Source organism: Suricata suricatta, chromosome X, assembly GCF_006229205.1.
Source record: "Suricata suricatta isolate VVHF042 chromosome X, meerkat_22Aug2017_6uvM2_HiC, whole genome shotgun sequence".
NCBI classification, from domain to species: Eukaryota; Metazoa; Chordata; class Mammalia; order Carnivora; family Herpestidae; genus Suricata; species Suricata suricatta.
Genome location: NC_043717.1, coordinates 102,334,737 through 102,345,998, shown reverse-complemented (window position 1 = coordinate 102,345,998; position 11,262 = coordinate 102,334,737). Strand labels below are relative to the sequence as shown.

At 40.0% G+C, this 11,262-nt stretch overlaps 1 protein-coding gene across 1 annotated transcript; it reads left to right on the top strand.

Annotated features, from left to right (window-relative positions):
• The first annotated feature begins 2,428 nt into the window (after window positions 1-2,428).
• SLITRK4 (SLIT and NTRK like family member 4) lies at window positions 2,429-10,340 on the top strand. The gene has a single exon (XM_029930964.1). It carries the CDS (start codon window positions 2,474-2,476, stop codon window positions 4,988-4,990), a length of 2,517 nt encoding a protein of 838 aa, XP_029786824.1. The 5' UTR covers window positions 2,429-2,473; the 3' UTR covers window positions 4,991-10,340.
• The last annotated feature ends 922 nt before the right edge of the window (window positions 10,341-11,262 follow it).

Sequence of the window (11,262 nt, the reverse complement as noted above, 5' to 3'; positions counted from 1 at the left end):
CGCAGGCCGGGTCCTGGCGCGCGGGCGCGGGGCCCCGGTGGCCCTGCCAGATCCGCCGGCAGGCTCGCTGGCTCGGTGCGGTCCCGGCCGGCCGTGGGACCGAGCGTCTTGCGGGGCCCGGAGATCCGGAGACGGCGAGGTAGATGGGGCCGCTTTTTGGAGACGCGCTGCTCTCGGCAGCCTGAGAGATGGCTTTTGGTACCCAACTCATACTTTCTGGGTTTTTTTTTTCTTATTTCCCTTTTTTTTTTTAATCCCTGCTTTTAAAATGTGCATGTTTTAGCGGTGTCTTGTGAATGTGCGGTTTCTTTCGCTGCCATTCAGCGCCCCTTCCTCTCTTTCTAGCTCCCTTCTAGCTCTCTTTCCTCCTCTCTCCAAGGTCTCTTGCCCTTTTGGTCCCTCTTCCCGGGCGATTGGCTCCCCTCTCCCTTGCTTGACACTCTAGCTGCCTGCGGCTTTCTGTTTCGCAGGAGATGCACTGGGGAACTTCCTAGCTCGTCCTTGCGCCTTCTTTCTCCCATGCTACTTAAAGTAGAAATTACGAGGAGGAGGGCAGCTCCTTATGCAATTTCAGATCTGCTGATGCTCTCTGTTCTTGTTTTTGTACTGAATTCAGGTTATTCGGATTGTGTTTTGTTTTGTTTTTAGTTTGGTTGATTTCTGGTTGGGGGGGGGAGGGTACTAACAAGAAATGACTCAACTGAACCAGAATAGCTGTTGAAAACCACATCTATAGGAAGGCAAAACGGTCATGTGAAATTTTGATTTTACAATGAAAGTTGGCTTGGATGATGTCATACTTAAGAATTTATGACTTCTTTTTGCACTGCCAGTCAAACTATCACGGTGAATGGGGGAAATGCGTGGCTATATGACAGGCGACCATGATCTTGGCAGTGCTGGCTGTATTCTGAACCAGACAACTTAAAATGCAAATCTTTCTGGGTCGTGGCTAATGGATTGCCTACCTTGAGACATGCTTGGTTTTACCACTCGCTGATTCCTCGTGGGCAAAATAAACAAAGGAGTTTCTGTGCTACACTTCTTTGTACGTGCCCTCGTTGTGTGTTCCTGGGTAATTTATTTATTTAATTAATATTTGGTGGTAACCATATTGAAATTGCAGCCAGCTTCCCATGCAAAGTGAAAAAGACTCACATGGCTAAAATTGCATCAATAAAATGCACAGCGCTTCTTTTTCCTTTCACTCTTTCCCATGAAACATTGCATATATTTGTATATGCATGCAGTATTTCAGGAATTGGCTACAACGGGTTAATTTGCTAAGCATTAAACTCCACTCAGTGATTTGTGATTTGTTTATAGACAGAGACTTGAGGTGGTGAGATTGGGAGGGGATGTTTAGGAAGTGATGATTTTAGGACACACCTGACTGTACTAAATGTATCTGGTGCTGCAGATAAAACCACTCAGGGATTGTAGCCTGTGAACTCCTCTTCCTCAGCAGTGCTAGTCTGTGGTCAAAGTGAAGGAGGTAAACATCTGAGCCAAGTGTCAGTTGGACCTGGGTTTAGAGTGGCATGGAAAGGAGTAGAAGTGGGCCAGGTAGGCAGGACAGCCCGTTCTTGGGGTGGGAAAGCTGTCTGGACGTCAGCTAGACAGTGCAGGAGTAAGCAGCCTTCTCTCCAGCTTTCAGGGACCCAGAGACAAAAGCCCCACCACCCCTGCCCCCAGTTTGGGAGATGACTGACAAGAGACTAGAGACTGTGTATCTACTTGAAATTAAAATGTGGTCATTTCCTACTTGGTTATTTTTCTAGAACCTCACGGAGTCATGTGTGTTTTTAAGGCAGCCATGTACAAGAGTGGACTGATTCATGGCAGAGTGCTTACCCGTGGGCTGAGCTCAGGCAGATCTCATCCCAAGGCTACTTCTGCCTTGATCTTTTGACAGTCCCCTCTACAGCAACCCAATCCTGCCGTAGCTGTCCTCCAGCGGCTCCTCCAGTGGAGCCTCTAATATCTCCTCTGTTAGGCCTCTTATCTAGCCAAAGCCCACAGAGTAGACTTGGACAGATTGAAATGCCTTTGTGGTGCAAACTACAAAAGGCACAGTTGATGGTCTGGGATAGGTCCTCAGAGTTGCGAAGGGTCTGTGTTCAGAGGTGGAATGTGATGGTGAGTGTAGAGAAAAGATTTTCAGATTGTTAAGGTTTAAGCACAATCAACCCTTTTTTTCCTGTTGTTTGTGGTGTGCTCTGCACACGTAAGATGTGTATAAAGCCCACGTACGGAAATAAAACGTATGGCCTTTCTGCTGATTATTGTTCCACTGAGTGAGAGTACTTGCAGAAAAATACAAAGCTGGTAATTACAGCCCCGTGTTCACTATGGTGTGATGTAGACGCAAATAATCTTTCAAGTAATGATCATTGAAAAAATGTTTTCTTTTTATTTTGTAGATTATTTCTCTTTATTCAGAAGCATAAAGTTGTTTGCTGATTGCCAGAAGATGTTTCTTTGGCTCTTTCTGATTTTGTCAGCCTTGATTTCTTCAACAAATGCAGATTCTGACATATCGGTGGAAATTTGCAATGTGTGCTCCTGCGTGTCAGTCGAGAATGTGCTCTATGTCAACTGTGAGAAGGTTTCTGTCTACAGACCAAACCAGCTGAAACCGCCCTGGTCTAATTTTTATCACCTCAACTTCCAAAACAATTTTTTAAATATCCTCTATCCGAATACATTCTTGAATTTTTCACACGCAGTATCCCTGCAGCTGGGAAATAACAAACTACAGAACATTGAGGGAGGAGCCTTCCTTGGGCTCAGTGCATTAAAGCAGTTGCACTTGAACAACAATGAATTAAAGATTCTCCGAGCTGACACTTTCCTTGGCATAGAGAACTTGGAGTATCTCCAGGCCGACTACAATTTAATCAAGTATATTGAGCGAGGAGCCTTCAATAAACTCCACAAACTGAAAGTTCTCATTCTTAATGACAATCTGATTTCATTCCTTCCTGATAATATTTTCCGATTCGCATCTTTGACCCACCTAGATATCCGAGGGAACAGAATCCAGAAGCTCCCCTATATCGGGGTCCTGGAACACATAGGCCGCGTCGTCGAACTGCAGCTGGAGGACAATCCTTGGAATTGTAGCTGTGACTTGTTGCCTTTAAAAGCATGGCTGGAGAATATGCCATATAACATTTACATAGGAGAAGCTATCTGTGAAACGCCCAGTGACTTGTATGGCAGGCTTTTAAAAGAGACCAACAAACAAGAATTATGCCCCATGGGCACGGGCAGTGATTTTGATGTACGAATCCTGCCTCCGTCTCAGCTGGAGAATGGCTACACCACTCCCAATGGCCACACGACCCAAACGTCCTTACACAGATTAGTGACCAAACCGCCGAAAACAACAAACCCGTCCAAGATCTCTGGGATTGTGGCAGGCAAATCCCTCTCCAACCGCAATCTCAGTCAGATCGTGTCTTACCAAACAAGGGTGCCTCCCCTGACGCCGTGCCCGGCCCCTTGCTTTTGCAAAACACATCCCTCAGACTTGGGACTGAGTGTCAACTGCCAAGAGAAAAACATACAGTCCATGTCTGAACTGGTCCCGAAACCTTTAAATGCCAAGAAGTTGCACGTCAATGGCAATAGCATCAAAGATGTGGACATTTCAGACTTCGCCGAGTTTGAAGGACTGGATTTGCTGCATTTAGGCAGCAATCAGATTACCGTGATCAAGGGAGATGTATTCCACAATCTCACTAATTTGCGCAGGCTGTATCTCAATGGCAATCAGATTGAAAGACTCTACCCTGAAATTTTCTCAGGCCTTCATAACCTGCAGTATCTGTATTTGGAGTACAATCTGATTAAGGAGATCTCAGCGGGCACCTTCGACTCCATGCCCAATTTGCAGTTACTGTATCTAAACAACAATCTCTTAAAAAGCCTGCCCGTTTACATTTTTTCGGGAGCGCCCCTGGCTAGACTGAACCTGCGGAACAACAAGTTCATGTACTTGCCGGTCAGCGGGGTCCTCGATCAGCTGCAGTCTCTGACACAGATTGACTTGGAGGGCAACCCTTGGGACTGTACGTGTGACTTGGTGGCATTGAAGCTGTGGCTGGAGAAGCTGAATGACGGGATTGTGGTGAAGGAACTAAAATGTGAGACACCTGTCCAGTTTGCCAACATTGAACTGAAGTCCCTCAAAAATGAAATCTTATGTCCCAAACTCTTAAACAAGCCATCTGCGCCATTCACAAGCCCTGCACCTGCCATGACGTTCACCACCCCGCTGGGTCCCATTCGAAGTCCTCCTGGTGGCCCAGTACCTCTGTCTATTCTAATCTTAAGTATCTTGGTGGTCCTCATTTTAACGGTGTTTGTTGCTTTTTGCCTTCTTGTTTTCGTGCTGCGACGCAACAAGAAGCCCACGGTGAAGCACGAAGGCCTGGGGAACCCGGATTGCGGCTCCATGCAGCTGCAGCTCAGGAAGCACGAGCACAAGACCAATAAAAAAGACGGACTGAGCACAGAAGCCTTCATCCCACAAACCATAGAACAGATGAGCAAGAGCCACACCTGTGGTTTGAAAGAGTCTGAAACTGGCTTCATGTTCTCAGACCCTCCGGGACAGAAAGTCATGATGAGGAATGCGGCCGACAAGGAGAAAGATTTGTTACATGCGGACAGTAGGAAGAGACTGAGCACAATCGACGAGCTGGATGAATTATTCCCGAGCAGGGATTCCAATGTGTTTATTCAGAATTTTCTCGAAAGCAAAAAGGAGTACAACAGCATAGGTGTCAGTGGCTTCGAGATCCGCTATCCGGAAAAACAACAAGACAAAAAAAACAAGAAGTCACTGATAGGCGGCAACCACAGTAAAATCATTGTGGAGCAAAGGAAGGGCAGTGAGTATTTTGAACTGAAGGCAAAACTCCAGAGTTCCCCCGACTACCTACAGGTCCTGGAGGAGCAGACAGCTTTGAACAAGATCTAGGTCGTGCAATCTCGCTTCATACAGAGGACATTTATTTAATGATGAAAGTGCCTTTTGTTGACTCCTAACTTCCAAATACTATATTATCAATAGGCATAGAGGCAGGCGCTTCCAAGAGTGTCTCATTAACTGTAGCTGCAAAAGATGTGTCCAGTGGCAGAGAATTTCCTTAATAGATTTTACTACATAAAACCTATACTGTGGAGTCCTGTGGGGATACTGCAAACTCTATTGCCAAAGGGATGCTTTATATACATAAAACACTGAATTTAACCTCAAGAGGCAAATCTGTTTTGTACCCCAATGCAAAACCTTCGTCTCTTTGTGCTTTGTAAAGCAGACCCAAGAAAACTGGTACCAGTGTTCGTACCTCAGCTGGGTCCTTCATCTTGCACGTAGATTAAGTTGGTGGAACTGGAAAAATCCTTTTGATTTGTGGCATTGTAACAACTCTGTGTAAAGATTATCTGAAAAGTAAAACACAAAAACAAAAAAACAAAAAAAAAACACACAAAAACCCAAAACAAAACAACAAAAAAAAAAGCATGCAAAGAGAGAACATTCGATAGTATTTGTAAAATTGGTAAACTTTATGGCCTGCATCTTGAAACCGCTGGATTTATAATGTTAAATTGTGCAAATATTTCTTTAAAATATACCATGCATTACATAATTATAAAATAAATTTGAACACTTTAAGCATTACCTGTCTATACATAAAACCCAAAAGAAAAACATCAACTTGAGTTCCATAGCGTTTGTGGTGATCTGAAGAAATACATGATGTTTCTCAGAATTAAACAAGGCTCAAATTAAACTAACATTAGAGTTTGTTCTCAGTTATGTGAAATACCCACAATCCTTAAAGGTTGTCCAAAACTAGCAAAGTGCTTACCGTGTGAGCGCACCCAAAGCTATTTTTGTAACATAATTCATATTTATGAAGTACTTTGTATACTAAATAGGAAAATATGTACTCCTTAATATGTATTTAATATGCCTGACTTGTTTTCCTGATCACAGGGAATTTATCAGTAAGTATAAATTTAGACAGGAAAAATATACCAAACTGAAACCGAAGCTTACGTGTACAGAAATATTCTGGACATTGTGATCAGGTATCATTTAAAGAGAAACAAAAAAACACAAAAACACAAAAATACAAAAAAAAACACAAACAAACCAGTTCTGTGCTATTCTTGAGAATTTAGCATATTATCTGCAAATTTGTTACCAACTGTGCATTTTAAAATAGGTTTCCTTAGTTTTATAGTATCGTGTCTGGGGCAGTTGTTAGTTGCCATCAGTTGTCTTGCTTTTCAGGATTCTACGAGCTTACTTCAAATAGTTCTCACTACAAATATTGACAAAATTAATGAGTAAGGTTAATAGTGATATCTCGTCCACATCAGTATCCTGTCCTGTCATCGTTCGACTACTATAAGATGATCCAGTAGAGCAGTGAACATCACGGTAAGGTCAGCTATCAGAGCCACACTGGAAAATGCTTTCTTTGGTCTCCAATGGGTTCACAGTCTGCAACTACAGATGATATGCCACTGTGTTTGCTTGTGCAAACCTGGGTTCACCAGCTTGTTAACTTCGAAGTCAAAATTGGTCAAAGGAACGGAAGACTTGGTAATGGGAGACATCTGAAGATTTGTAGGAGCTCTCAATTTGCAAAGTGACATCCCGAAACACATTACCTTCTTGGCCTGCCTGCATATGTATGTCTTTCGTGCTCCATCTCTTAGAATTACTGTGTTAATCAGTAAGATGACCAAGAAGGTAAACATAGACATATTTCGTGAACTTCCAGTGGCAAATGTTTTGGTGCAGCTTCCAAAATGATACTACAGTTAAAGTTGTAACAGTAGTCCCTTTATTAAGTACTAATTTCAGGGCTTTATATGTTTGTTCCAAGATAAACAAACAACTTGGCATTCTTAGAGGGTGTGTGTGCGTGCGCGCCCGTGTGTGTGTGTGTGTGTGTGTGTGTGTGTGTGTGTGTATTTGAGTATATATGCATACATATAAATAATTTGGAGATTTTTTTTTAAATAGCAAAAGAAATTGTCTCCATATGTATGTGCTGGTGCTCTTAAAACTTTAATGTGTAATTTTAATTTTCATGACAATGTCTGTGAAAACTTTATATGAATATTAAAAAAATACAAATACTTGCTTTCTGATCTTGAGAGAAAAGACATGAAGATGTGTGCCCAATAGCGTGTTTTCATCTACAGTTTTACAAGGACTTTTCATATGCCGTTACCATGTTTGCAGGCATTCATGGATTAAAGGGCTCCCAATGCATACTGACAGGATAAAGATGCAAAGGCTTCAAAGAAAGTGTTTTAGTTTATCCTGTCAATAAAGTATGGATTGAGGAATCTTAAGTAGACACTTATGGAAGGAACCGGAAGCTCTATCCATGATCTGGTGATAATAGGTCATTGGCATGATGCCTTTTATTCAGTGTGTTGAGGCTTTGAAGATGTTTCAAGGTTTCTGCAGTTGTCAATGGCAAGAGGACCTACCGCCATCTTAAAGCTTGCTGTAGCATATTGGCTATCTCATACTCTTCTGCTGAAAGGTATAAATGTTTCACTTTTTTTACAGAGTAATTTAAATGTGTGTGGTTATTTGGAGGTTTTAATTGTAAGTGAATGACAGTAACAAATCCTTGGTTAAGGCTGATCTATTTTCCTTAACTGAAGTCATTGTGCCTACATTATACAGTGTATACTATTTTGCACTTGCCTCTCATTAGTTCTACTTGTACATTTTATGATAATGTAGTTAGGCATAAGTTTTGAGTTGAGTGCAACAGCAGTTAAAATACTGTATCTACATTTTGTTGGCTTCAACTATAACCTTGATGTTAGTTTAACCCCTTGAGGAGCAAAATATATGTCAGTACAGCATCTTCAGTAAAATTTGATTCAGATCTAGAAAATCCAAGAAGTGCTCACTTCTAATGTGGTCTGACACATCATGGGCTTCTTGGCATTGTATCATATGCTTGGACTCGGTTAGAATGGTTGCAAAGGAGATTAGATCATATGAAATTAGTGGAGGGGTTGAGATAATATATTATGTCTGTGTAATATAAATCAAGTTTTAAATTATTTTTTTATGAAATCAATAAAGATGATTCAATTCTTGAAAAGTAAATCTTTGTGTAGTTTTATGAGAAAGCAGCTATTAAAATACAGTGAGTCAAGTCTATAAGGCAATTTATATTCTACATTTAGTTTTCCATTCTAAAAAGTAAACTGAATAAATATATTAATTAGAAGATCATTTAAGACCAGCTTTTTTTTGTTGTTGCTTTTTAAAAACTTTTCGTTTCTTTAAGCCATAAGGATGTATCAGTTACACAGGGCATGGCCTCATGAGTAATGTCAACGGGTATTGCAGAAATAACAGAACCCATCTAGAAATGTATGGCAGTAATATTAATCTATGATATCTTTTGCATGATTTGTACTTTGACATTGTATGAAATGAGCACAGTGAGTTTTTTTTTTTTTTGTTATTGTCGCATCCAAAGAGCTGGGGAGAAAATATATTAAGAATGTATTTATAATCACTATTTTGAAATAAAGTAAAGAAAATACATTGTACTGTTTTTACCCTGATTTGATTATTAGCATTTTAGGTTAGTTTATAAGATAAAAATCAAGCAATGCTATAAAAGGTGATGTAAATCACAGAAAGAAACTGTTTTGATGAGTTTCGTTTGCTTTTCATAACATCAAGGTATTAGAATTTATTAAATGCCATTTTTATGGAAGTATTAATAAAATTGTTTGCTATGATGGTATCTCTGAAGCCACAGTTTGTGAAATATATTTATCTTTCCATTATCTTTCAGAAGAAATAAAGTGGGAAGCAAATTGATCTTTTCACCTAGATTTGAGGGTAAGATACAGAGCTTTAGAAAACTGTTTGTATTAAACTAATTGCTATGTTAAGAGATGCTTCTCCCCGCCAAACATCTTTGCAATCTGTATTCCTTTCCCCTGGCAGTCCATTCCCATTAATCAATATGCTTACAAAAACTTCAGAACCTCTATAATCCATGGCCAGCCTGGCAGGTTACAAGTTAGTTGCCCATTTATGGGGTGGATTATGATTTTTTATTTGGTTCTTTCAAAGATGATCAAAATCACCAATTTATCACTTTACCAGAGTTTTATGGTCGAGAAAAAATGACCTGAGTGCATTACGGTTAATTTGAAGCCAATCATGTACAGCAAAAATTAAAAACAGACCAATAAAGTGAATTAAAGGCATGTTTCCTTATGGTAAGAGATGCAAAGAGAGAGGGAAATGGAGAATATACATTAAGGGTTTTGTGGTCTTAAGTCTATCCCTAGCTATGCTGAAGGAATGGACAGCATGGATAGCACGTACAAGTGCTTTTGGACAAAATGTTTTATGTATCACGGGATATACATTCATGTTTTAGTTCTTTGTGAGTTACTGAGCATAGAGCTTTGAGTCCCAGCCACTTAGTTATGTGGACAAGTGGTATCAGATGAAGGTTTGGCTTCATTGCCAGTGCTCATTCAATTAGTCACTATGGTCAGATGGGTTGAACTAAAATATCCCGTTTGTGGCTTCACTTACCAGGAATAACTGTCAACAAATGTCAAATTCACTCGATAATTGCTAAGCCTCAATTCTGGATATGCTGAGGCTCTGTTTTTTGTTAAATTAAAAGCAACTGAGAGGTTAAATGAATTTGAATACCTTATTTTGGACAAAAGTGCCCTTAATCTAATTTTGAATTTTGTTTTGTCTTAGTTTCCATTGGTTGTGAAGATTGTACTTTATATGCAAACATATAAAAAGATTCACGTTTTTCATTAAATCATAATAATTATCAGATCCATTGACTGTAGAACTGAGATCCAAGAAAGAATTACTCAGCCCTCCACCTTAGTTTGCTTTTGTAGACACCGGCTAAATAGAAATTCTAGTGGTCTCAATAATATATCAGAAATGAGAAATCGCTTGTTTAACTTTAAAAGCTCATGTAAGGTCCTCAGAGAAATTATATGATTATGTCACGAAGAAATACAAAATATCTCTTGTTTGGCAATACTAGATCGTGTCCTAGGCTGCTGGTTAACAGCCCGAGGAAGGTATGCTGTGCAGCAGATACTGCTCATGGAAGCCTTTGAAAATCATAGTAAGCTCAGTTCTCCCGACTAAGAATTGCAATGTATATTTCCATTATTGTTTCATGTAAACTGAATCATTGTGGTAAAATTCTGGAGTTGCTATTCAGTTATTTTAATGCTGTTTTCACTAATAAAAGTCTTTTCTTAATAGGTCATATTTGTAGCCATTTAGTGTATTTATTAGTGTGGAGTTGGCAAAGCTCAATATCAAGAAGAAATGCAAATGATTTGGGGTTTTTTTGCTGATGCAGTTGTTTTGTTAGTTTGTACAATAGGCCAGGTCTATAAGAAAACCCAAACCAAAGCAAACAATAGGCCAGGTCTGTGTCTCTCCTTCACACCACCACCCCCAACGCACACAGGAATCACATGCAAAAATACACAAATAGTGAATTCCCTTGGGGAATTACTTAGTTGGTATAAACAAATAAAAGGTCTTTGCCTTTACCTAGATTTACCACATCCAAGTAGGTATTGCAGCCCAAAGGATCAATGTCTTGCTTTTCTCTTCATTTTAAATGGAAACGTAACCGCTGTGTTCATATATATTAGGAAGTTTGCCCAGTTATCTTCCAGGACTTCCTAGGATTTCAGTAATGTCCACTGTCTTCAGATGTGGGTTTGATTTTCCTTATTAACTTTATCCTCATTATCATCCTTTAATCTGTAAGCATGGGTAATTCCCAGGTAGTCACCCAAGGTACAAATCAATGTTGGCGCTAATATGATTACCCACAAATATTATTCACCAAACCGTGTAGAGACATCTAGATCCAAAATAAAGAACCCCGGGGTAAGGATTTGATTAGAAACATGGGAGTTAAAAAGAAAGAAAGAAAGAAAGAAAGAAAGAAAGAAAGAAAGAAAGAAAGAAAGAAAGAAAGAAAGAAAGGAAGGAAGGAAGGAAGGAAGGAAGGAAGAAAGAGAAAGAAAGAAAGGAAGGAAGGAAGGAAGGAAGGAAGGAAGGAAGGAAGGAAGGAAGGAAGGAAGGAAGGAAGAAAGAGAAGGAAAGAAAGAAAGAAAGAAAGAAAGAAAGAAAGAAAGAAAGAAAGAAAGAAAAGAACAAGTAGGATGCAA

Excerpts from the sequence above, each read along its gene's own strand:
- SLITRK4 (XM_029930964.1), top strand. The coding sequence starts at position 2,474 with ATGTTTCTTTGGCTCTTTCTGATTTTGTCAGCCTTGATTTCTTCAACA.